This window comes from Embiotoca jacksoni, unplaced genomic scaffold (assembly GCF_022577435.1).
Source record: "Embiotoca jacksoni isolate LCO1_2020_lvr unplaced genomic scaffold, fEmbJac1.0.p SCAF_11, whole genome shotgun sequence".
Classification (NCBI taxonomy): domain Eukaryota; kingdom Metazoa; phylum Chordata; class Actinopteri; family Embiotocidae; genus Embiotoca; species Embiotoca jacksoni.
This window is the reverse complement of record NW_027185241.1, coordinates 11346873-11371489: the sequence shown is the minus strand read 5'-3', so window position 1 is coordinate 11371489 and position 24617 is coordinate 11346873. Positions and strand designations below refer to the sequence as shown.

Below are 24617 nucleotides of genomic sequence, written 5' to 3'. Positions count from 1 at the left end.
AAGAAATTGTATTTTCTTGATTCTTGTTGTTCTGGGTTTTGTACCCTCATGGTTGAAATGCACTTATTGCAAGTTGCTTTGGATAAAAGTGTCAGCTAAATGAAATGTAATGTAATGTACTGTCTCGACACTTTATGGATGTAGGAACTTGGTCACCGCTGCCGTCACGTGTGTCACAATAGCTGTGGTTACATGCAGCTAACATTACATGCTTACTTCCCAAAACAAGGACCCGCTTAACACACATTACATCATCCATTATCCACAAGACCTTCCTAAAGAAAGACAAAGCCGGTAACAAATGTTTCTATAAATGATCTATAGCGTCTCTGACATGGTGCAGTTGGAGGGGTTTCATTTTCATTTATTCAGCTAAATGACTGATGAAAACTTGCTCAACTAAGACTTTTCTCATCTTAAGTCGACTATTTTGGGGCCTCCATCGCAGAAATGCTGTGAAAAATTGGAAGAATGCTGTAAATAAGTAAAACATAAGAGCTGTAGCCATTTGCAGATGACACAGACTTTTGAATTCTTTTGTCAGTTTTATCGTAAACATTGTCCATGATGTTTGACCAAGTGCAAAGAACGAGGGCCGACAGTATGATACAATATGACTGTCTTGGTTTGTTGAGTAATTGAAACATCTGACAAACATTTCATATAAGAAAACAATCCTTTATTCCAGTATTTAGAGATCTATAGGTAACTCAGGTCTAAACAGGTGAGTTGAAACATTTCAGATCAACCAAATCAGTTTTCAAATCAGGTCCACAGTAGCCAGGTCATTGTGACCCTTTTCATGAACTAGCAGGTCGAGTCTTTGTTAAGTAGGACCAGGGAATTAAAACCAACACCGTCAAGTAAATGGAAAGCCCTGCGGTCACTAAAAGGGGCCTAATGGTGTGGACCTAAAAGCTTTACTCTGCTTCAGACAGCCCGATTGCCCTTCTGAGTCTCCACAAAGCTGCAGCGTGTGCTTTGATATCGTCTCTATCTCAGTCTGTGTTCATTAAACAGACAGGCACCACTTTAAATGTTAAAAAGAGACTTTACATCATTTGTTTACAGTTAGATTCACCTGTGTGCATTTGCGTGGATGGACTGCGCTGTACAGTTGAGAGATGGGTATTGTGTGTGTTTGTGTGGGCTGAGCAGCTGCTACACAGTTGCTCCAAAACAAACAGTTTCCCATTTCAGCTGAAAGCTTTGCTGTTCACTGTATCACATGACTCGTTCGCCGGATGTTTAACGGTTACTGTGAGACAGAGAGGAGGGAATCGCTAACAAATAAAATTCTCATCATCAAAGTTGATGCACTTTAATAATGTAATGTAATATTTTATTCCTTTTTCTTTTGTTCAAAATGAAGAGGTCAAAATAAGATTCAAGACTTTTAGAAAAACATGTTTTTATTGTTTTATCAATCTTGTATTTACAATTGATTTAAGCTCCATTAATAAAAAAATAACAGTGCGTTCAGACTGAATATTTTACTTTACTTTCCAGTTATCGGTTGTCGGCCTACCAAGGAGATATATTAAGTCACAAGCAGGGGCCTGGGCACAGACCTTTTAGCCATGCTGTGAAAAGCTTCTTTAAAAAAAAAAAAAAATTGTGATTATAACGTAGAGACATCTGCCACTGATTATGATTTCATTAATAAAAATGATGATTGAGTAGTACAAAGACACCCATCTATTTTTTCCTGTTTAAGCAATTTCTAATGTAAAAAAAAAAAGTTTCATAGTCCAGTGGAGATGTGACCCCTCCTCAGCTGTGGCCTAAAAGTAACACGGCCCTGGATCAGCATTGCTCCAAGCTCCTAAACAGGTTAGCAACCTGTTTGGTAGAACTTAATTCTGAAGTAATGACCCTGTTTGTTTAGTGGTGTTCTCTTGCTGTCACATTAACAAGTGCTTGACCTGCGGCTTTACAGCTCTTGTGCGTGATCTGATGAAGCCAGGAACACATACGATGCAAGACCAAGAAAAGGTTAAGGGGGAGATTTGATCAAACAAACAGGACTGCTGCCTACATCTTTTTGGAATGGACTAGATGCACATCTATGTGCATTCATATATAAAGTCCACCATAAGCCTGACAGTTACATATGGCTCTGTGCTTCAGGACATTCAATTTGAAGTAAAATAATAGATACTGCATTTAAGTGCCACTTCTCATGGTTTGCATGTCGTGTTTCATTGTCAATGATGAAGAGCAGAGCCAGAAGCCTCAGAGGATTAATCACAAGTCAATCATCTGATCTCCCACTGATTAACCTGCATTCCTTCAGCTGAAGACCAGACTAAAGGCAGAGACCGCACAACAAAGCTAACGATGAAGAATCTTAACCATTGATGGGACTCTCTTCATCCTTTTACTGCACAAAGTTGTGTGATATATGGCGTGTTCATAAATGTGAAATGTCTTTTACTCTCAACCTTGGGAAGTTTGATTTTTATAAGTGAAACTGGTGACAGCATTACACTGAACACTAAAGTCCAAGACATGTTACGTGCTGTAGGGGACAATGAATATCAACACCCGATGTGAACGGACAGTCCTGCTGTGGAAACCATGTGAAGCACCTGTTGATGTACTGTATTGTTGGTGTGTTTGCTGTAGGCCCTTTTATTATATTATGGGTACACCTGTCAAAAATAATGAGCATGTGTGTGTGTGTGTGTGAGAGGTGTCAGTGAAAGAGAGAGAGAGAGAGAGAGAGAGAGAGAGAGAGAGAGAGAACCTCCCTTTCACACAGAGCGTCACATTGTATAATGCTGTCCACTTGTGGCCAAGCAAAAGTGTTGCAGTTCTTCATATAAATGTTTGATTCATAATAATAATAATAATAATAATAATAATAATCTTAAAGGAAATAGTTAATATTTCTCCACACTGGTTTTTAAAAAAATAATAATATATATAAAAATAAATGCTCTTTGCACTTTCTGCTCAACCTGCTGCGTATTTTAAAAACAAATCAAAGACAATTCAACTGTGTTACTCTGGAATGAATAAGAAGTTGAGCAGTATTAACTTGTTGTGTTCATACCTGTAATTAAATTATGTCTCTGTTCACTTTTAAAAAGGAGGTTCACTTTCTTTCCAGAAGAGGGTACTACACAACTGACAGGAACATTTCACAGCACTTCTTCAACAAAACATTTCTGTCATTATAGTTATCAAAGGTATTATTTACTCACAGGGCTGTCACAACAATGACATTTTAGCTGACGATTAATTGTGATACAAATAATTGACTTTGTTGATATAATTGTGCATTTATGCCACTATTACAGTACAAGCCTAATCAAAGTATAATAATACACATGCACCCTTGTAAAGAAGAAGAGCCACTTATTGGCTGTAGTGTTTGGCTTTGCAAAGTCGAGACACTTGAGATAAACAGTTGGTGCTGCTAATTCTCCACTCGTGCCGTTTAATCAAAGCGGAAGAAGGGAGTGGGAGGGGGAATTGAGCTGGAGTCAAATCTCAAAAGGAGGAAAAACGAGGAAACAGTGATGGAAATATTTCTGTTAGTTTCATCCAGCTGTTTTTATACAGACGACTGGAAACGATTCTATCAATTATGCAGAATGATTGCAATCATTTTAGATAATCCCAATCAAGAGATTATGTAATAACTGTGACAGGACAACTGCAGAACAGCAAAGGGTGATTATGAAAAACCATCAAAAGCATAGTTATTTGCCTATCCGTTGTTGACCAGTAGATACGGGGCAACCGATAGCTCATCAATAACATGTTCAATTTTTCTAAAGCTGATTTGTGTCAATGAATATATTTTTACTCATCCTCAAAGAGAAAACATGCATTTCGTCACATTTTGTCTGATGATCAGCCTTTTCTTCAAGTAAACGGCCTAAAGATTTTCTGGAAGAATAGCATGCTGCTTTGAGGCCATATGTGTTTGTCTATGTTTAGCTGAGAACAATGAGTAGTTAAACGTATAAATGGCACCGGGCTCCTCACAGGGACAGATGACTGACCCCTATACTCATTTCATGTCTTTCCTCTCTTTTGCTTCTTTTCTTCTCGGCCTTCAAGGCATTCTCACTAAGTAAACAACAAATAAGAAAGGTGCTGTAAATTGTAAGCCTTAAACGTCTCCCTCTGTCCTTCTTTAAGTTTGCGTTTCTGTCCCTCTCCTAGGTGAAACCTAACATTCACATTCCCATTCCCAAAATGCCAGTGCTAAATGCGGTTCATGGGACCTATAAGCTGAATTGTAAACATAATTCACAATGTATGGATCTGCCTGGTCACCAGTTGATATATATATATATATATATATATATATATATATATATATATAGAATATCTCTCTCTCTCTCTCTCTCTCTCTCTCTCTCTCTCTCTCTCTCTCTATATATATATATATATATATATATATATATATATATATATATATATATAGATATGTATAAGTATATACATTGTATATATATATACATATATATATATATATATAGAGAGAGAGAGATACACGTAAAAAATATAAAATATTTTCCTCCTGTGGATTACATAGGATCAGATTGTTGGATGCTGATTGACTGATTTATTTGGATAATTCATCGTTCATGTTCCAAATATTGTGTGGCAGCAAACAATGAATTGAATGAAAAATGAACTGTGTCGCTTTTATCACACTGATAGCTGATAAAAAATTTTTTATAAAGAAGCCAAAATACGTTCTGCTACAAGAAAGAGGCAATAAAAGAAGCAAAGGCGAGGGCTGAAAGATAATGCCCCAAGCAATTAGGGTGCCAATGATTCCTTTGCAGCGGTTTAAATGACTATTTCCGCAACAATCATCGAGTGCAAGTACGTCACAACGCTGACACAACATGTCAACTGTGTAAAAGGGGCTGGGGCTGCAGTAAAGAAGTAAATCTACTCCCTCACACGCACCAGGGAGCAGCAGTGACACAGACATCTGGGTGATGACTGCTTTAAAAGATGCTGTAAAGTAGGAATGAAAATTAGTTTTAAGTTCATCACACCACAGAAGTATGGGTTGTTAACTACCCGTCCAAATTTGAATGAAAAAAACAACACAGACAAGTTTGTTAAATTAGGGTTTGAAATCGTGAGAAAATCATCAGTCTTCTCTGCTCTGAGACTGGGGGGGCGTGTCCTGGAGGCGCTGAAGCTCCGCCCACTCGCTGGAAGGTGTTCAGTGCTCTGTAGGACAGTCTTGTGGCTGCAGCTCTTTTCCACACTAAGCGGTCCGTCCCAACCTCTCGGTGACTTTATGCATGATGTCCCACTGGCACTCTGTCTCTCTGGTGGACGGAGCAGCCTGCTTTATGAAAACACAATAGAATAAGATTTTATTCGTCCAATGAGTGAAACATACAGATGCATATAAATCCAGCTTGTCCCCCTGAGCTGTAACACAGGAGTAGAACTGGACACCAGAGACAGCAGACAGTGAGTCTCCAACTACTTCTAACGCACCTGCATTACAATAGTGGAGATAATAAGAGCGGAGTAGTTGATTTAGTTCTGTAACGACTGCAACATGCACAACGCTGCATTACATCAATTCATTACATCACATTAATGTATTATATCACGTCAATTCAAACTTTGAACCTGCTCAGGTCGAGCCGAAAGTCTTTCTCTTCCACTGATGTCCCTCCTCCTCCTCCACCTCCTCCTCCACATGTAGTCGGGCTCGTTTATCCGGACCGGTACAGGTACATGTAACCGAGAAGGTCAGTGATTATAACGTTACACCGGAGTACAGAAACAACAACCCTCATTAATCGGGAGGACAAGATCTCCTCTGGTCCATGTTCACCATCACCCCGACACCTCTGTGAACGCCGTTCGTCTCCGGTGGAAGTTGGTGAAACAATCCGCTGTGAAATGGTCACTGCAGAGGCGGCTGTTGGTGTTAATCCTACAGTCTCCTTTAGTGAGGCTCTTCATGAAATCAGTCCACCTCTTTTCCCTTTCTTCATCAGTAAGAAATTGAAATAGCGATGCAGCGCCGCTTTGGAGGTTCTTGCATCCAGGAAAGATTCCCTTGCGGGTGGAGGGAGACGTCCTGTAGCAGCTAGCTGATGTACAATAACAATCTGACTACGGCAGGAGTAGAACTGAAGTGGAGTGGGATGACCTCTTATGCAAATGAGCTCCAGGCTTTTATAGCGTTTCACCGTGAGAGGAGGAGCCATGCAGAAGGTTATATAAACCATCTGTGAGCTAACTCGGTGACGTACTGAAGCTAGGTTTTAGCCCTGCTTAAAACAACCTGAGCTGAAGATGGATGAGAAATTGTTTAACGATCTAACTCCACATTTCAGAGCGACAACGTTTTCAAACTTTGCACATGTTTTCAGCAACTCATTTCACACTGAGAAGCAAATCTTGGAATTTGCTTTGTAGCATCTTTAAAGAAAATGTTTGTGCAACTGTGCTTCAGTGTTTTAAATGAGCTCTTAAGAGTTTATTTGAAATAAGCAATCAGTAACGACCCTTTTAATGCGACCTTGATAGGAAAAATATTATTAATACCTTGTGTGAATCAAGAAAAAATATATTAAATGAAATTCAGTAATAAGCCTTCATCTAAAGACAGTATAAATATTATTCTCCAAATTCTAAGTCCAGGCTGTATTTCATCTTTTCCAGTCAGACCTCCCTGGGTTTGTTCTGTTTTTGGAGCTCTCTGTGCACTGCTAAAAATAATCTCTCTGAAAATGTGGTAATAAATTTGAATTCTTTTGTCTGTTTTCATACAAGATCTCCCTCAAGTGGCGGCCATGTGCTCAGTTCTTCAACCAAGAAGAAGTTCAAACAAACATCCCCACGGAACAGATGCATCACCCTTCGTTGCAAACCGTGACAAACTGAACATTCAACACGGTGTCCTGTTAGAAATGCAGAGACTTGGAGTGACGATAAACATGACTGCTGCTTGTCTCTGACTACTGTTATCGAATAGTAGGTTTTAATAATGAAAAAGTCTTTCTTAATTACTTTGGAAGCTCACAAGTGAACTGAATAAACTCCAAGCAGATATAATTGAGATTGATTTTGTGCGGGGCCACTCGAACCCAATACATGTTAACACAGCCAGAGTTGAGGTATGCAGGTATTTGGACATATAATTTTTTTTTTTATTATTTCTGTCCTTTGGTTTATGATCAGTTTCAATTATTCCACTGTAAACTTTACTGTTGAACTAACACAGCTCTGACAGTCTCAAGTTTCTAAAAATAATTCCTCCTCTTCCACACAGGAAACCTTCAGGTTTCTCTGTCTGAACATAAAGTCTTTTGAAATGCATCCTGAGGTTTTTCCATACCGTGTTTTATTAGTGGATGCTCCATATTGTGTCCATCCAGTACCACCCACCACAAGAGACAGATGCCTCTGTCCCAGTGATTCAGCTCATGTACAATGGCGTACAGCAAATAAACTCTGAGTGAGAGATTTGCGGTGGCCTCCCAGGTTGTTAAACCCACTGCCTGATCGCCACTTGGCCAGCAAATTGACATTTTGACAAGCGCTAGACTTCATACCTGAATCAGTTGAGAACATATTGTAAACTGGCATTTGTGTGTGGAAGATGGCAAGAAAAGAGAGACTCGGAGAGAGTAAAGACCTGTTGGAACGCGTGAGAGTGCCATTTATCAAGTACCACCTCTTCCCTCCATCTACAGTATGTGAGCCCCGAGCAAATTATCCTATTTAATTGGCCAACAACCAGCCACTTGCTTCAGGAGGTTTCAACTCTCCCTGAACCCAGCCGGAGCACAAGATGAACTCCCGGTAAAAATCCAAACTGTCTCCGGAAAATCCCCTGGAGCAACATCAGCAGTGCAGGTAACTCCCTGGTTGTATAGCCAATGAAGCAGACATTTCCGTTTCATGTCAAGCAACACAAACAGATCAACAACGATAAAAAAAAAATGACTTTCAGTTAAAGCCGCTGCTAGCGTGCTGTCGAGTTACATGCCTCAAGACGAGCAACCAATATTCAACGATCTGAGAACAGCAATATTTGGACTAGAAGCGTTGCTGTTTTAACCATATGGAATTATCCACACCATCTTCCTCCCTCTGGAAGATCGCTGATCAAACACCACAGTCGCTGGTGTTTAAACTCTTTCATTTACTTCACACTAAATAGTCTATGGTATACATAAAAACAAAACCAACCGTTTACCCAAACTGAACTCTGCATGGATGAAACTGAAAAAAATATACAGGAAATAAGCAGACTATGTTGTGTGTATAATGCTCAGAAACCGTTAATACATACAACAGTCTGCGCCTGTAATGACGTCCTTCCCCAACAGAGAATCCAGTCAAAGTACTTCAGTACTCCGTCCAATAGTTTGGATCCATATGACTCATCACCGATGGTTTTCAGGTGGTGAACGTTGTTACATTGCTAAAAACAGCGAAGTTACTTTTGAGAAAGGACTTTATGGAAAGTAATAGAAAATAGAAAAGACCTTTGTAATAAAACTGTGAATAAACTACATACTGAAGTGGAATAACATCTTATGAACTAAATATTACCAAAAAATCTGGTCAAGACAACAAACTTTTTCAACAAGTAAAAGGTCCCAAACTTTATTTGGGATTCCAAAAAAGAGGAAAACTGATTTGAAATAAATATAAAAGGATTTCCACATCAACAGAATATAATAAAACACAAATTCCTCACTGTGAACAGAACAATATGTCATAAGGAGCGCCACACAGACGGTCAGCCACAAATTTAACGATTTGTTGCGAAATGTTGTTGGACTCTCCTTGTAAACTCTCTCAGAGGAGGCATCGACTGTGTGGCCTGACCACTTGGCAAAAGGCTTGAAGCTCTACAGCAGAGTCTAACACCGACAGCGAGCAGGCCGACACACCGACTGATAGTAAAAAGCTTTCAGTGTGTGATCTGTCTGTGTCAAACCACACTTTTAAAGTTGTACCAAAATGTTTCTTCCTACCACTGGAGCACGAAGTGCATTTAGGGCGGAAACAAAAGGCGAGTGACAGTAAGACCAGGTGTAAAACCTCAACGACTGCTGTTGCTGCCACAGACCCCCTCTGGACAAAACAGAACCAGAGAACTAGAGAACCAGAGAACCATACATACACACACACACACACACACACACACACACACATACACATATACACATATACACATATACACATACACACACACATATAAATATATACACATATACACATACATATACACGTACACACAGATACATATGCACACACACACACATACATACATAAACATATACACACACACACATACATATACACACACACACACACACACACACATACATATATACACACATATGCATATATATATATATATCTACACACACACTCCCTCTCCCCCTCTCTCCCTCCCTCTCTCTCCCTCCCTCTCCCTCCCTCTCTCTCACTCTCCCTTCTTTTCCTCCCATCCCTCCATCTCCATCGCCATCTGTCCTCTTCCATATGTTTTTCTCTCATCTCTGGACAGTGGAAAAATTTCGCAGATACCATGAATGTGCGTATGCAGACTTCCCACCTCATTCCTGGGAGATATCGCAGTAGGCCACACTGTCAAGCTGTCACACTGCAAATAGGCTTATGACGTTGTCCGGGATGTTTTTTTTTTTATGACAGGCTTCTCACTAACATTTTTACCAGTCAAAAAAGGTTTTCTGGGACAAATATGGAGGCAAAAAAGGGGGGCAAAATGAAAAGAGCCAAAAAAAAAATGAAAAGGGCCAAGAGTGACCAGATGCTTGAGAGAGAACAAAAGCAGGAAGTAGAGCTGTTTTGAGGGATCAAATACACATGAGAAGGAAAGAATGAAACTGTCAAAGAATTTGTATCCCTTTATCAGGTACAATAAAACCCTACTTCTATGTGATCTTGTAATATTTGGTATGATCGCTTCTCGTCACATTCTTCAGCAGCAGAAAAAAAAAAAAAAAAAGATAAATGTTCTTGTAAAATGCCAAAGCAGAAGACGTAAAGCAGCAGAAGTCCACACAGACCAAGCAAACAAAGGCATCTTGTGAAGTTCAACATTCTTCAACTTCCACTGGCAAAACTGTTTGAACAGCACTGAATCAAGATTCTAGCGGAGCTATGCACCACTCGCTGGAATCACAACTTATTTAGAGAGCTGTTCTGGACCCAACTTCCTCTCTCCTACTAAACGGGAGACGAAGCACGCTGAGAATGGGCAGCAAGTCCAGACCGAGAAGTATTTGCGATGCGAGAGCTTTCATCAATAACAGGAATTTGAGTTGGAATCTGAACATAAAGGTTATAAATCAGGCTTGGTGTGATGTGGTAGTTAACAACAGTTTCTCTTTCACACGTTTTAGATATTTGACTCTGCCAAAAGCAAGATATTGCTATGGCAATAGACATACTGTAATAAATATCATTAGGAGCGGTGAGAGTAACCAAAGTGGTACATGTCCAGTATAAAAACTGAACTCAAAAATGAGATTCACTAAAAAAATTGGCTGCTTAAGCCAAACTTTTAAATATTTACATTTTCACACAGCTTCTTTCAATAGGTTTTAGTGGATTTCTAACATGAGTACCAATATCTTTTCTTAGAAGCCATCCATACACATCTTGACTAAACCCGCAGGTGTTTTTATTGGCTTATTGGGCTTCTTTTAAGAAATGCGTGGGCACCAAGTTCAACCCAGCTTCACCCTCATCTGCTGTAATCCACCTCAAGAGTCCAAACATAGATGCACAGACACCTCATTTAGGCTGAAGCCTGCATAACCTCTTGAAAACTTTACCTCAAGAAACACGACAAAACAAAAACGGACTCATTATCTAACTATAGTCAATCACTGAATCATTAGTAGCTAGTTAGGACTTGGTGTTCGACCCAAAGCATGTGGTTTAACTAATACAGTAGAAAGAAAAAGTAGGCAATGGATTTTAAAGAATTCTTAAGAGAGGTTTTTACACACAACTATACCGTAAGGAACCAACTTTTCTGGCTTCTCTAACGACCAATTCATCTGTCCAATGTCAATCTGCTGGATCAGCTCAAATTAGATGATATTGCCGTCAGCCACAGGTTACCAGCACAGAGTCCTGTAGGCCAACTCACAGTGTAGACCAGCCTCCATGACAGTACCGGCAGCCTGGAGGTCATTTATAAACATCAGATATCTAGTTTCATTTCTACGATCCAAAGCAGACTGAATTTAATAACTGAAAATATATTTAGCTGCTGATTAATAACAAAAGCACAACTCTAAATTATAATAGAAATGCTGCTTTCCATGAATGTCCACCAGTCAGACACCATCAAACCAACCGTTTCGTACACATTTGTCAGATGTACTGTACTTTCATGATTACACCGACCTGCAGGTATTTGCTTCCTAATTGACCAGAGTTTTAAAAACTATTTTACTGCAAAATGAACCACCACAAAATTTTTAACATAGTAACAAAAGAAGCCACTTTGCATTGAACCAATTGAGCGCGCTCTGTCATTATAATGATTTGTGTAAGTAAAAACATCAGTATGACATGAACTCCTGGAAAATGGGGACGACTGGACAAATTTGAAAAAGTCTGCCTCATCTTGGCTGATAACTCTCAACTTTTCTTGTATTTTGGTTTTAGGAAAGTCATGAAAGCAACGCGTGTATGAAGTGACAAACTGACTGACTGATCTTTTCACGGATTTTTCACTCAGCGGTCCAGTCAGCTTCACTTCCTAATCCACCCATAAACTTGTGCTCTATAGAAACCAAAGCACACCTCTGACCAGATGTGTTGACAATCGTTTCATCCCCCGGATGTTCCAAACTGCTGCTGATGAACCAAAGTTTCCACTGTGTAGCTATTTAAGGAAGTAGCAACAATTCTGCAGGGACTTGGTTGGTTTTCCACTGTGACCTCCCAGGTAGGGTTCAGGGAGAGAGGTCAAAGGGTAAAAGTAAAGAAACCAGCAGACCCCAAGTAATAATATAACATGTTGGACTGCACAATAAATATACTTCCACTGAAAAAAATAGCTGAAGAAAATGAGTTAATTGTTGACCAAGCATATCATTTATGATTAATTATATAATCATGTGGTATATTGATACCATTTTTTCTTTTTTGGAAAAACATTTAAAAAAATAAAAAAAAATAAAAAAAAAAAAATTTCAAGAACATTAACTTGGATAGGCTAAATACTTTCTCATGTTTATGGCACCCTCTTTGACAGGATCTCACAATAAAATGTGACTTTCGTTCTCATCCAACACTCTGGGCGATCTCTTCAGCATTCCTTCCTGTTTGTCGTCATGGTGCCAGCAGGACAGCTCTACTATATATAAGGTCCACCTCTCCCGAGTCCTGAGCCAGAACGACAAAGAGATTACAACCTTCTGCTACAGCACAGCCAGAGAGGAGGGAAGCTTAAACCCTGAACCAAAGGACTCCAACCAGCTCCAGTTATCTGAACTGAAGACTATTTTTTAGACTGCAGATATTTTTGATTCTGCTCTGCTTAACGGGAAGATGGCCAATCTGTTAGATAAATCATTATTTATTTTCTTCGTTACAGCACAGGTAGGCATTACAACAGCTACTAAGTATCCCTGTATGATTCTGTGAGAAATCGCAAAGTATTAAAGTATGTTTTAACTAGATTAAATGGATTGATTGGAAAATCTTGTTTTACCGAATTTTACCCACAATAAACATCACTAAGCAAGTTACTGTTACAAAAGTTTATGGACTTATGTGATTGTGGATCTTTTTATATGATTTAAGAAAAGTACACAAACCTATTTCATCTTTATCTGCTTTTTTTTCTTAGATGAGGAATTCTTTATTTTTGCTTAAGATGTGTTTTTCCATGAATGCCAGAAGAATGACTTCTCTTGATTACTTTAGAGAAAGTGAGATTATTCAACACACAATTTTGTGTTCCGCTCAGGTTTTTACGCTAGTCTGGTCCCAGATGTGTCCTCGGAGATGCCAGTGCCCCAAAGAGCCCCCCATGTGTCCTCCCGGGGTCCCTCTGATCCTGGACGACTGTGTCTGCTGCCTGGTGTGCGCCGGTCAGAAAGGACAGCTCTGCTCTGACATGAACCCCTGCGACACACAGAAAGGGCTGCAGTGTGACTACTCGGCCGACGTCCACAAGAGGACTGGCATCTGTGCCGGTGAGTTGTTAGAGCTAGCACCAGGTCCTGACCGATAGTTAGTAATCACTACTTCGAAACCATAATGTAACCATTTTGCCATCTCTCACTGTTTTTTCTCCTTCCTCCAGTTCACCAGGGTGATGTGTGCGTTTTGGGCGGTTCTGTCTACCAGAACGGCCAGACCTTCTTCCCCAGCTGTAAGTACCAGTGTATGTGTCGCGGTGGGCAGATAGTCTGTGTGCCACGCTGCAACCTGGACGTCATGCTGCCTGGGCCAGACTGCCCCATGCCACGCAGGGTCCAGGTGCCCGGAGAGTGCTGCGAGAAGTGGGTGTGTGAGCCCCAGGCTGAAGCCAGTGCACTGGGTGGCTTTGCGATGGCAGGTGAGTAGATCACACTAATGATGAGATGAGATTAGATGAGATGAGATGGACTGTGTGTATCAGGGCTCGGTATTGTTCCAAAAAATGTTGAGGCTACCAATATATGTATTTTGATAGTGGTTCCTGAACGATACTGTTTTTATCAAATCCATTTTATAAAAAACAAAAATATATTTCACATTACGATACAATTCTTGTTTTCATGCAGCTTAGAGGTGAAAAGTGTAACCCCGGGTTGTTTTATGTAACAGAGATTGACAGATGTCCCCTAAACGCCTCACAATAAAGCTTTCAAAAGACACTTCAATTTACCAATGTGCCCTAAACATCTCACATGCTTCGAATGTAGGATGACAGATGGCAAGATAATTCTGTCCAGTCTGAGCGTGGCCACATGTTTGTGAAGGCATATGGCAAACACTGGTTTTCCCAGAATATGCTTTTAAACTTTTATTTAAAAAGGATTAGTTTACAGAGAGAAAGCTTAACACCACTTAAAAAAAAAAGTCAATCTTGGCTTTGAGTCGACAGGGAAAAGAAATGCAACAGATCAGACCACGCTCCTGAAGTTTTAGTTTGCCACATTTTGATTTGTTATTGGCACTTTGAAGTTTTCAAATCGTGTTACCTTTTTAGTAAATAATGCAAAAATTATTTCCCACCATCTAACGGTTCCGTCCTACTGTGTTCATTCAGCCTATCGTCAGGAGGAAACAGTGAGCTTTGATGGCTGGGATCCCAGCCTGAACTGCATAGAGCAGACTACAGAGTGGGGCGCCTGCTCTCGATCATGCGGCGTGGGGGTGTCCACCCGGGTCACAAACAAGAACCACCGGTGTGAGATGGTGAAGCAGAGCCGGCTGTGTATGATCAGACCGTGTGACGACCAGCGGGACCAGCTCACACAGCTTATACCAAATGTACTTTTTTTTGATAGTTTTTCCATGTACGAGTTTCTGCATTTTCTTTAGCACATTTCAACGCCAGTACCGTGACAATTCATGACCAGCATTGTTTTCCAGAGATATATAGTACATGCGAATTCAGTCCCTGTATCTCCCTCTGTCCGCAGAGAGGCAGTAAGTGCCAGAGGATGGTGAGGAGTGAAGAAGCAGTTCACCTCTCCTATAAGAACTGCACCAGTGTCCAAGCCTACAAGCCTCGCTACTGCGGCTCCTGCACAGACGGCCGCTGCTGTACACCTCACAGAACCAAAACCGCTCTGGTGGAGTTCCAGTGTGACAACGGAAAAACCACGAGGAGGCCGGTCATGGTGACCCTGAGCTGTGCCTGCCACAGTCACTGCCCTCGAGACACTGCCGTGTGGCAGCCGTCAGAGCTGGGATACACTGGCATGAGAGTATAGGTCAGAGAGTCGCCATCAGGTAATAATGAGATTATAAACAGTTAATTCCAGGTTGTGGCTAATGACTGTGTCTCTAGAAGCATAACTTCCATGAGTTGAATTGAAAGACAATTCTCAAGTCTCTGAAATATGTCTAAACATTTGATTACAATAGGACGGTCCATAACATAATATACACAATACAGTTGCAAAAACTGTACAGTATAGACAGTTATTAATCGATATACAAACCCAGTAAAAAAAAAAAAAAAAAAGATGCTCTTTGTGGTACTTTCATACATACAATGAGAATCCTCTTTTAAGTTTAAAGACATGGAGAATATATATCTGCCTCTCTCTCCTGGCGAGGGGTTTAATTAGTGCTATATTCACTCTTTCCGAGTACAATCAAAGCACTTAAACCTGGTGACAAATAGAGCTACTCCACTTCTGGAGATCGGGTAGAGTATGCTGCAGTCCATTCACAACAGACTATGCTGGACAGTCGTTTGTAGGTTGTGAAAGCTAATTCAAAACAGCCTGGATTCAAGAGGTCAGTTAGTATCTGTCACGGGGTTGTGCAGACGAATAGTAGTGTCATAGCTGCATGCAGCATTCGAACCTACTGCTTTGACACTTCAGACATAATTTAGCATTCTAAAGACAAAGAACATAAAACTAAAGCAATTTGTTCTGCCTAAATCACGAGCACGCAGTCTTCTGCAATATAATGTAGCCAACAGATTCAAGAAAGTCCTATTTCAGAATAAATAAACAGCTACTGCACAGTCTCACTCCGACACCTTCATCAAGAAAAAAACAATTAATTATACTATTGTAATGATGAAATAAAAAGAGACAGAAGAAAGCAGAGGTTATATACACACAGATGATCAACAACCATTCACTCACACTGCTATGGAAACTTTCCAACTATGGGACACATTTTTGAAATAACTCAACTGTGTGCTTTGACTTGGTCCCAAACAAGGGCTTAAAACTATGAAGGAGAGGTCACTGTGGTGTCTTAGTGCCATTTCTAACATCTGCCTGAAATCTTACTGTTGCAAAATGCAGAATGTTTGTCACCCCATTAAAAATGCAAATATATGTTAAGGTTTAGATGGGATGTCAGGCTATTTTGACGTTTTTTTTTGTTTTGTTTTTTTGTTAAAAGTAGTGCACATAACAGCTATGTTAATAATGACAAAAGTTTTGTAAATACTTGCTGTATAGCTTGTTTGACTGAGTGTGTATCAAATACACAGTGTTAATTGGTAATAATATAAACATGAACTGTATATACTGGTATGTGATATAATTGTTTTCTACTTGAATTATACTTCACTCTGCTTGTTCAATTATCTTTCTGAACAATACTGCAAAACTCAACATTTGAAATAAATAATAAATGTGTAATTTTGTTTTTAATGAAGGTTTGAATCATTTATTGTCATCCAAGAATAAAATTTGACTTTTTGTTTTAACTGACGTTGGTGGTCAAAACTGCATGTACATATAGTGCACGGGCAATTCAACAGCCTGATAAAAGGGATGATGGTTTATGTACGAGTATTTGATTTAAACTGACCTAATTGCATGAAGTGAATCAAGAAGAAATTCCTTTTCATCTTGTAGGACAATTGCAGGAAGCAGAAACTGATACTTTATGAACAGGTAGGAGCCAAAAGTTGCAGCTGAGGGGAAAGGAAAGGACAGGAACTGAAAAAGGGAGAGAAAAATGAAATAGTCCTTATGACAAAATGTCAAATAAACCTTTCATAGAGTCCATGAAGCAACATGCTTCTGATGTTTGATGTGTAACACGGATGTGTTATGAGCATTTTAGGTCAGTCAAATGTGTATCAAGTGTTACTAACAACATGGCTTCTCTTCATTCATCAGCACTGTCTTTACTTTCTGAAAGATTGCTTTAGCCACTATCTTTGGTCTTACTATTGGTAATGCAAACAAAAATGAAAGAGATCTTCATATATTCAAAACAATAAGAATCAAATACCAATTTGCCTTCTCAGATAGTTTCAAATGGCCAGATTCCTTTGTCTATAAATAAATGCACATTCAATGTTTCACGCATCTGCTTTTGGGACGGACCTCTTCCATAAGATTCTCTCTTAACAGTCCAGGTCCCCTTGTTATCTCGTGGGACCCAGAAGTTACCTCACCCTCTCTAAACCCTGCTGACAGTGGGTGGTGATCCTTCGACCTCTCTCCCTGAACCCAACCTGGGAGGTCGTACTGGAAAATCCTAATATTCCTCGTGGGCTTGGTAGCGTTTCCTAAAATAGCTTCTCAATGGAAACTTTAGTTCATAGCTTGCATCAATGGGGACTGAAAATGTGGTTGACACATCTGGCTGCAGCTGTGTTTCTGCTGAGATGAGACGTGGTAATGTGACACGTTCGATATGCGTATGGATCTAGGATTTTAAGCATATTCTAGTTTTGCACTCTGATATTTTACCGTCATTCAAGAAATCTCCTTAAGATCTTTTTGTAAGGGACCTGACGGCAATTTTTATTACATATAATTCAAGGAACGTTTGTTCATTTGTCCCTTGCACAACCGTTTATCCCATCTGCTTCAAACAGTGGGTAGATCAGTGGGGAACTGAGGGTGTGTACCGGCATATTTGGTGCAATTTGGACACGCAACACAATAATGTTAATGTACTTTAATAAAAAGGTGACCAGCACCCTGTGCAACAGCATCAGTGGAGTCACCACCACACAACCACAGTTCCAGAGAGCATCGCAGCAGACAGAGTTAAGCATCACCTTTCCCCTACTTCTGCAGATGGCTGTTCTCAAGAAACAGGGTTTTCTCTAATATTATAATACTTAAGCACATAAGTGCTTTTTCACAGCGTCTACATGACATCACATGAACACAAAAAAACTGTATATTTTGTCATCAAAACCAGTACAAATATTGATAAAGAACCAGACTGATAACGAGTATGGATTACAAGAAACAAAATTTTAACCACACCTGTCACTACAGCTGCCTGCTGAAGTCCAAAATTCTGTGAAAATGCATAGTTTTTCATCAAATAACTGTGGGTCAACTGCCCCCCTCCCCCGGCCGTAACCACAGCCCCTAAGCCCTTCAGGAGCCTAAAGAAAACCCTGAGTAACCATCCACAAAATACACAAAACAGCAGCTGGGCGTTGCTCTTAAGAAAGCCAGTTTTACACAATAAACGATGAAGTTAAAAAGCGACCATCAACACCGTTATTTACTCACAAAGCAGGCAAAGATCTGGTAACAGTCATACATAGTATACAATAGCAGATGTGCATTGACTGTTATGAAAGTAGATTCACAAACCATGTAGATTATGAGAGCATCAATCAATTATAGTATAGGGTTATGGTTACCATAGATAATATTCACAGGAAAAGGAAGGACATAAGATCATGTAAAACACTAATGTCATTAAGGCCTACTGTGCAATGGCATCCTATGCGTATTTAACGTTTTTATTTAGCTATTCAATTTATTTCATATGTTGCACTTTTATGCTTTTAACCCTTAGAGACCCACCATAGATCTATTCCAACCAATTCTATCTTTTAGAGGGGGGACAGCAGGTCACCAGTATTTGACACACGGAAATGGTAAACAACATCTGAAAGCTTGAAACCTAAAATGTTGATGCAGTTTAGCACTGTGTTTAAATTGATTTAGTCCCCTTCCTGTCAAGCTGCTAAAGACCTGGGTGTTACAACAATGCCTCTAATTTAATATCAGTTTTCACTGTAGTTTTAGAACTGAGCCTCTGGAGTGAAGAGAAAGCCAAGGGGTCTCTAAGGGTCGCACGTCCTTTAATGCCTTGTGTAAAACTGCCTGATTTGCAGTTGTGTGCCCGACGCAATACACTTACCTTACCATGCCATGTCTTTGTCCTCCTTCCATAGACTGTCCTCTCCTTGTTGGACTCGGATACAGTAGGCTGCTTGCTGATAAACTTGCTGTGCTCGTCTGGCTTGATTGACGTCAGCTCCCGGTTTTCTTACGGGCGAACAGTTTGCCGAGGTGCTTGTATATCATCTTTTTAGAGTATGAACCTAACCATTGAAAATATATATATATTATTATTTTTTTTTTTTTAACTCATGCAGTTCCTCCACCATCTACCAGGAGGTGCTAAGGCAGCACAGCAAATTATGCACCCTTCCTCCCCTCGGTAGGTAGGTAGGTAGGTAGGTAGGTAGGTATTTACTTTATTAGGCCCTAGGCCTTGGCCATTGTTTAATGTATCTACATTCAAAATCAAGCAAGCCAATAGACTATTTTGAAAGATGTTATGATCACATCAATTCAAATAGTAGAAGTTTTGAAGACGCTAAATCTAATGAAACACTTTGCACTTTGCACACTGGCTGATAAGTAGTGGAGGCCAGAAAGAAATCTAATTAGGATAGTTTTAGTCAGAAACAGACAATGAAAATGTGACCCCATGATGCCGGATGAAATATCAGGGAATCACAAAAATTATGAGAATTTTCAGGATAATCTACTATAATCATGCATCCTGTGCAGCTTCCATGTTCAGCTTCCATTTTTGTTCAACTCATATTTTTTTTTATTTTAGTCCAATTTCCAAGCTTAACGCTTTACATGATAGTTCCTGTAAAAACCAATAATACAGATTTAAAAAGGGTTTGTTTAGTATAAAAACACATCTTCCGTCTTAACTGATGTCTAAATCAAATGCTTGTGTGAAGGTTTCTGTTTGCGTGAAGGATGAGTAAAATGCTCCCTCTTGTGGTGTCTCTGCCACCCTTCTGTCACGTGAATTCACAATCCTTTCAATGAACAAACTGCTATCAGTTTAAACCACAGTGCTGTACAGCGAAATGTTTCATGTCATAGAAAAGTACAATTTTACATAAACACTGAAAATGTAGTCACAAATGACAAACATGAACACAAAGTCAAAACTACAGCTGCTAAAATATTTATTGTGATTTACATATAGCCCTTTATGAAACTTTAACATTCTGTTACACATTGTTCTGAGTATATCCACCACTGTGGCAAGTTTTCAAAACAGGTTTTTATTTAACTGAATTAATTAATTAATTAATTAATTAAGTAAGTAAGTGATTAAAGGAATTGTATATAGTTGCTGTTAAATGCACATAATGTATGTAACTGCAAAAATAAATGGTATAATATAGATTGAAAAAAACATACATTCAACTTAATGATGTGTAATAATGTGTGTACATTTTTTTCTCAAAATATCCCACAATTGAGTTTATCATGATCAGATTTTCAATTCAGGCCCATCATCTGTTACTAACTCTGACATTCAATTTAGCAGAACTGTAATCAGAACTGTGAACATAATTACAATAATCCAGATTGTGACAGGTGACATCGCCTGAAGCCTGTTCAGTATTCTCTGTGCCCAGCTAACACCCTCACAAGGACTAAAAAAGAAGAAAATCCTCTCATTGAAGTTGCAGCCAGTAAAAGAGTAAATGATGATTGCCATGCCTGCATCATAGAAAGACACCAATCCATTCTCATAATCTACAAACCCCAGGACTCTCTCGGGTCTCCTTTTCAAGACAGGGATGTTATGTGGAACGTTGCAGTTATTATTGCCCAGCCTTGCGACCCAATTTTCATTCCTGGGGTTCGGTTTAAATCTCCTCCTCCCGTGCCTTGATTCACTCACGACTCCTAAAGCCCAGTCTGTCCTACCGTCAACCTGAACCTCGTAAAAGAATCTCCCTCCAGCAAAGCCGTTATTTCCAGCGATGGAGGAATACCCACTGAAAGGGTATGCGTCTTCATTGGGAAAGCACCAAACGTGAGGATCTGACATTTGATTACACACCACACAGTTTTCTCTCGCTTCATCTTGGACTTTCCTCTCACTCTGCACTCCCACTTTTATCTTTCGAGACTTCTTTCCTCGTTTCTGTTTAATTTGCAGTACCTCCGCTTTTTTCGTCCCTATCTGAGCCTTTTTGTCTACGTACTCTTCCTCCAAAAGGACTGTATCATGAGTACTATGCTCTGTGCACAAGACACAAACACGGGTGTTGTCACTCCTGCAAAAGAACTCGGAAATCCTGTTGTGTTCCTTGCATATTTTGTCCTCCAGATTCTGCACAGGATCCGTCAGTTTGTGTCTTTTTAAGGAAGCAACAGTCTGATGAGGCTCTAGGTGTGTCTCGCAAAAGGAGGCTAAACACACCAAACAGGTCTTAAAGGCTCTGAACTTGTTGGCAAGGCAGCAGTCACACGGCACCTGTCCAGGTTTGACTTCGGAAACTTTGTTAGCTGTCTCATGATGCGTTTTAAAATTCTCCACAACCTCCCTGAATCCGGTGTTGATGCAAAGTTTAAGCTCTTTGTTAAACTTCTCGTTGCACAGTGGACACTGACGTCGCTCCTTGCCTTCCCAGTGTCTGGTGAGACAGGCCTTGCAGAAGTTGTGTCCACATGGAATAGAAACAGGATCTGTAAAAACATCCAGACAGATAGAGCACAGGAACTGATCTTCAGACAGGAAACTGCTGGCTGTGGCCATATCTGTAGAGGACAGATTTTAAAGCTGATGATATGGTAATGATAATGCTTTTTTCTTTTTTTTTTTAACACCGTGCATACACTGTACATAAAAGAGGTCAAATAACAAAACATCAACAATCGCAACAGATTATAAAGTAGGCAAAAGTATCATAAATCATAATAAAGTAACTACCTACCTACCTACCATAAAGTGACTGATATGTGCTACGAACTGAAGTTTCATAAAAATATCTAATGAACATGTTCAAAAGAGTAACTTCATTAAATATTATTGGAGTTGAACTTCACCTTCCTGGATGGGATTTTTCTGCTCTGCTGTCACTCCTTGTACAGAAACTCAACTGTGTTTACCAGTTGTGCAGAACCACAATAGGAGGTTTCATTTTTCTATAAATGACGCAAATGTGCCCCTCCCACATGACATTAACCCATTATCAGATGAACCACAAGCAAACTTTGACAGGAAATGAAATAGCATTTAGAGAATAATTATAGTTCTAATATTTATCATGAAGAAAGCCTGACTACTTCTTAACTGTTGTCACTTATGCAACACGTATCTTTGCCTGCCTCAAACATTAAACGGCCTCTTGTTAGCTGATATTTCTTTGTTCATAAGGGGTTAACTTAAAAAGCAATTTTAGTGTTTTGTTCACTGAAATGAATCATTACACAAATATTCTTTCTCTTACCTCTTCCTTCCAACTTTACAAGTTTATGTTCAGTTGTTAGACTTTCAAACGAACTTAAGGCAGATAACACCATGTTTCACTGACTAATCTAATTTGATTACATTTCATTATGTTGCTAAATATGTAAAATTAAGCTTAGGTTTAGGATGTCAGCCACTTACTGCTGCCAGCATGGCCATGATTTCAGATAGTGTGATGTCTGTGCATTTAATTTCGATATCAAACATCATTTGGCATTAGCGTATTATGGTGAAAGCCAGCTCCTGACATATTGTCTGTTAATGCATTCTTTCGGGCCACCTCATCGCTCTTGCTTTGGCACAGTGTTTTCAGGAGTGGGTCCCCATTTTGTTTGTGAGAGGACACACATGCATGCGAGCAAGTACAAAGGCAGTGGACATTAATGCTGCCAGTTTCATGTTACTCTGTACCAGTTCGCAGAGGTACAAAGAAGCTTGTTTGATAATGTGCCAGTAAAGGCAGAAAAAAAGTGGAGATTAGGGTGAAAATTGCAAACTTGTAAACATGGATGTAAAAAAGCAACCTCTCCAATACATATATATATAAACAAAAAGGCTGTTAGAGTGATTAATGAGGAAGTAAATCTCCATTTAATACCCCAGAGTTGTCATGGAACTTTTCTGTCTTATCTGTGCAAAAGGACACCTTGTCAATCTGTCTAACCAGTTTTTCTCTGTGTCCTTGAGGTTCATCCCTGTAAAACGTAAATACATGAAAAGTGTACTTCCTTAAAGGTGAAGAACAAGGAGGCACTGGTGATTAATGGAAAGAAACAATTGGGGCTAAAAGAAGCAAGGTAGTATTGAGTATTAATAGAGGCGGGAAAATAAAACAAGCAAGAGCGCCATCTAAAATAAGGGGGATTACTAAAAGTAGACATGAGTCAATGAAGGGAAGTCTAAAATAGGGACGGAGAAAAGCTCCTCACCTGAGCACTTCACTTACAGACTAACAAACTTCATGATTGTTTGTCCAGCCACACCTGCTCATGCAATGAAAACACAGAGTGTAATCAACCCACCTGACTGAGGATTAAAAAAAAGAGTCATTAACAAGCCTTAAATACCATCACCTTTAATAAGATCACACTCTGTTTGTTTATTTGGTTTTGTTTGTTTGTACTGAAGGTCATTACCACAACAAAGAATGTACATTTCATCTGATAGCTCATTTCCATATAAAAGTCTAAATCAATTGTAGCTCCTACACCTCATTAAACCAAAATATCCTCATTGTGTTGCAGTCTCTTTCACAGAATAAATACGTTAATCCTCTCTTTGGTGCAGCTCAGTAATGATCTGATGGAGTTGAAAGGGCGGGCATGTATAGAGAAGCTTGGGTCCTACAGCTCTTCTGTAGGCATTCCCATGATTGCACAATTTGATTAATTATAACACACACACACAGTGACATATATAATATTAGATCAAAATATTATATAATATTTATTTATATCTATTTCTCATATTATTTACATATATATAATTTAGGCGGCACAGTGGTGCAGTGGTTAGCACTGTCACCTCACAGCAAGAAGGTTCTGGTTTCAAACCTCAGTCGGGGGGCCTTCTGTGTGGAGTTTGCATGTTCACCCTGTGCCTGCATGGGTTCTCTCCAGGTATTCTGGCTTCCTTCCACCATCCAAGAACATGCACCTCAGGTTAATTGGTGATTCTACAAATTGCCCGTAGGTGTGAATGGTCTTTGTTTCTGTCTTTGTGTTGACCCTGTGATAGACTGGCGACCTGTCCAAGGTGTACCCTGCCTTCGCCCAAACTGAGCCCCATGTTGGTGTCCAAAAATTATGTTTTCTTAAGAAATGTATCTCCTTCTTGATAAAATCTTACACACTGTCAAACTAGATAAGCGTGAATGTTCTGGGAAATACATCAGCCTAAAGTTGCTCTTTCAAATAAATGATAACATATTTTGGACAATATAGTAAAGAATATTAGTTTACGTTTGTCCTGTAATTCTAAAGTGTAAAATTACAATATGAGTTACTGTTGTGGCCAATTTACAGAATAATCTCTTTTGTACTGGGTGGGAATTTGGCATTTGCATTACTAAGAAGACAAGACAGTTTAAAAGGATAAAGCAATACTACTTTGAGTGCAAATAATGTAACTGAAGCATAAAGATATTTTTTTTATTATTATTTTGATTTCTCCCGGTACAATTGAGGACTTTGTGGACCTTTTAAAAAAAAAAAAAAAAAAAAAAAAAAAAAAAAAAAAAACCTGAGTGGGTCTCCCTGTGGTTTTACTGTAATGGCAAGAGTTTTAAAGTTTTAATCCCCACAGAGAGTCAAACATAATTTTTTAAATCTCACCAGTAGGTGTCATAGCTACATTGCTGATACACCCGTGTGAAAGGATGGTCAACCTCAGCAGTTTGCTAATGTGAG

The 24617-nt window shown here is 39.4% G+C and overlaps 2 protein-coding genes across 2 annotated transcripts; one reads left to right on the top strand and one right to left on the bottom strand.

Annotated features, from left to right (window-relative positions):
• Positions 1-12432: 12432 nt before the first annotated feature.
• Positions 12433-16408, top strand: LOC138192493 (CCN family member 3-like). Its single transcript, XM_069139928.1, has 5 exons — positions 12433-12612; positions 12983-13211; positions 13322-13576; positions 14273-14496; positions 14649-16408. Exons 1-5 carry the CDS (start codon positions 12562-12564, stop codon positions 14940-14942), a joined length of 1053 nt encoding a protein of 350 aa, XP_068996029.1. The 5' UTR covers positions 12433-12561; the 3' UTR covers positions 14943-16408.
• A 3481-nt stretch (positions 16409-19889) lies between these two features.
• LOC138192490 (E3 ubiquitin-protein ligase TRIM39-like) lies at positions 19890-21851 on the bottom strand. Its single transcript, XM_069139913.1, has 2 exons — positions 21786-21851; positions 19890-21497 (listed from the first exon to the last, which is right to left on the bottom strand). The coding sequence occupies exon 2, from the start codon at positions 21493-21495 to the stop codon at positions 20263-20265; it is 1233 nt and encodes a 410-aa protein (XP_068996014.1). The 5' UTR covers positions 21496-21497; positions 21786-21851; the 3' UTR covers positions 19890-20262.
• Between the last annotated feature and the right edge of the window lie 2766 nt (positions 21852-24617).

Excerpts from the sequence above, each read along its gene's own strand:
- LOC138192493 (XM_069139928.1), top strand. The coding sequence starts at position 12,562 with ATGGCCAATCTGTTAGATAAATCATTATTTATTTTCTTCGTTACAGCA. Across the intron at positions 13,212-13,321 it reads GAGGACTGGCATCTGTGCCG|TTCACCAGGGTGATGTGTGC; the intron begins GTGAGTTGTTAG and ends TCCTTCCTCCAG. Across the intron at positions 13,577-14,272 it reads GGGTGGCTTTGCGATGGCAG|CCTATCGTCAGGAGGAAACA; the intron begins GTGAGTAGATCA and ends GTGTTCATTCAG.
- LOC138192490 (XM_069139913.1), bottom strand. The coding sequence starts at position 21,495 with ATGGCCACAGCCAGCAGTTTCCTGTCTGAAGATCAGTTCCTGTGCTCT.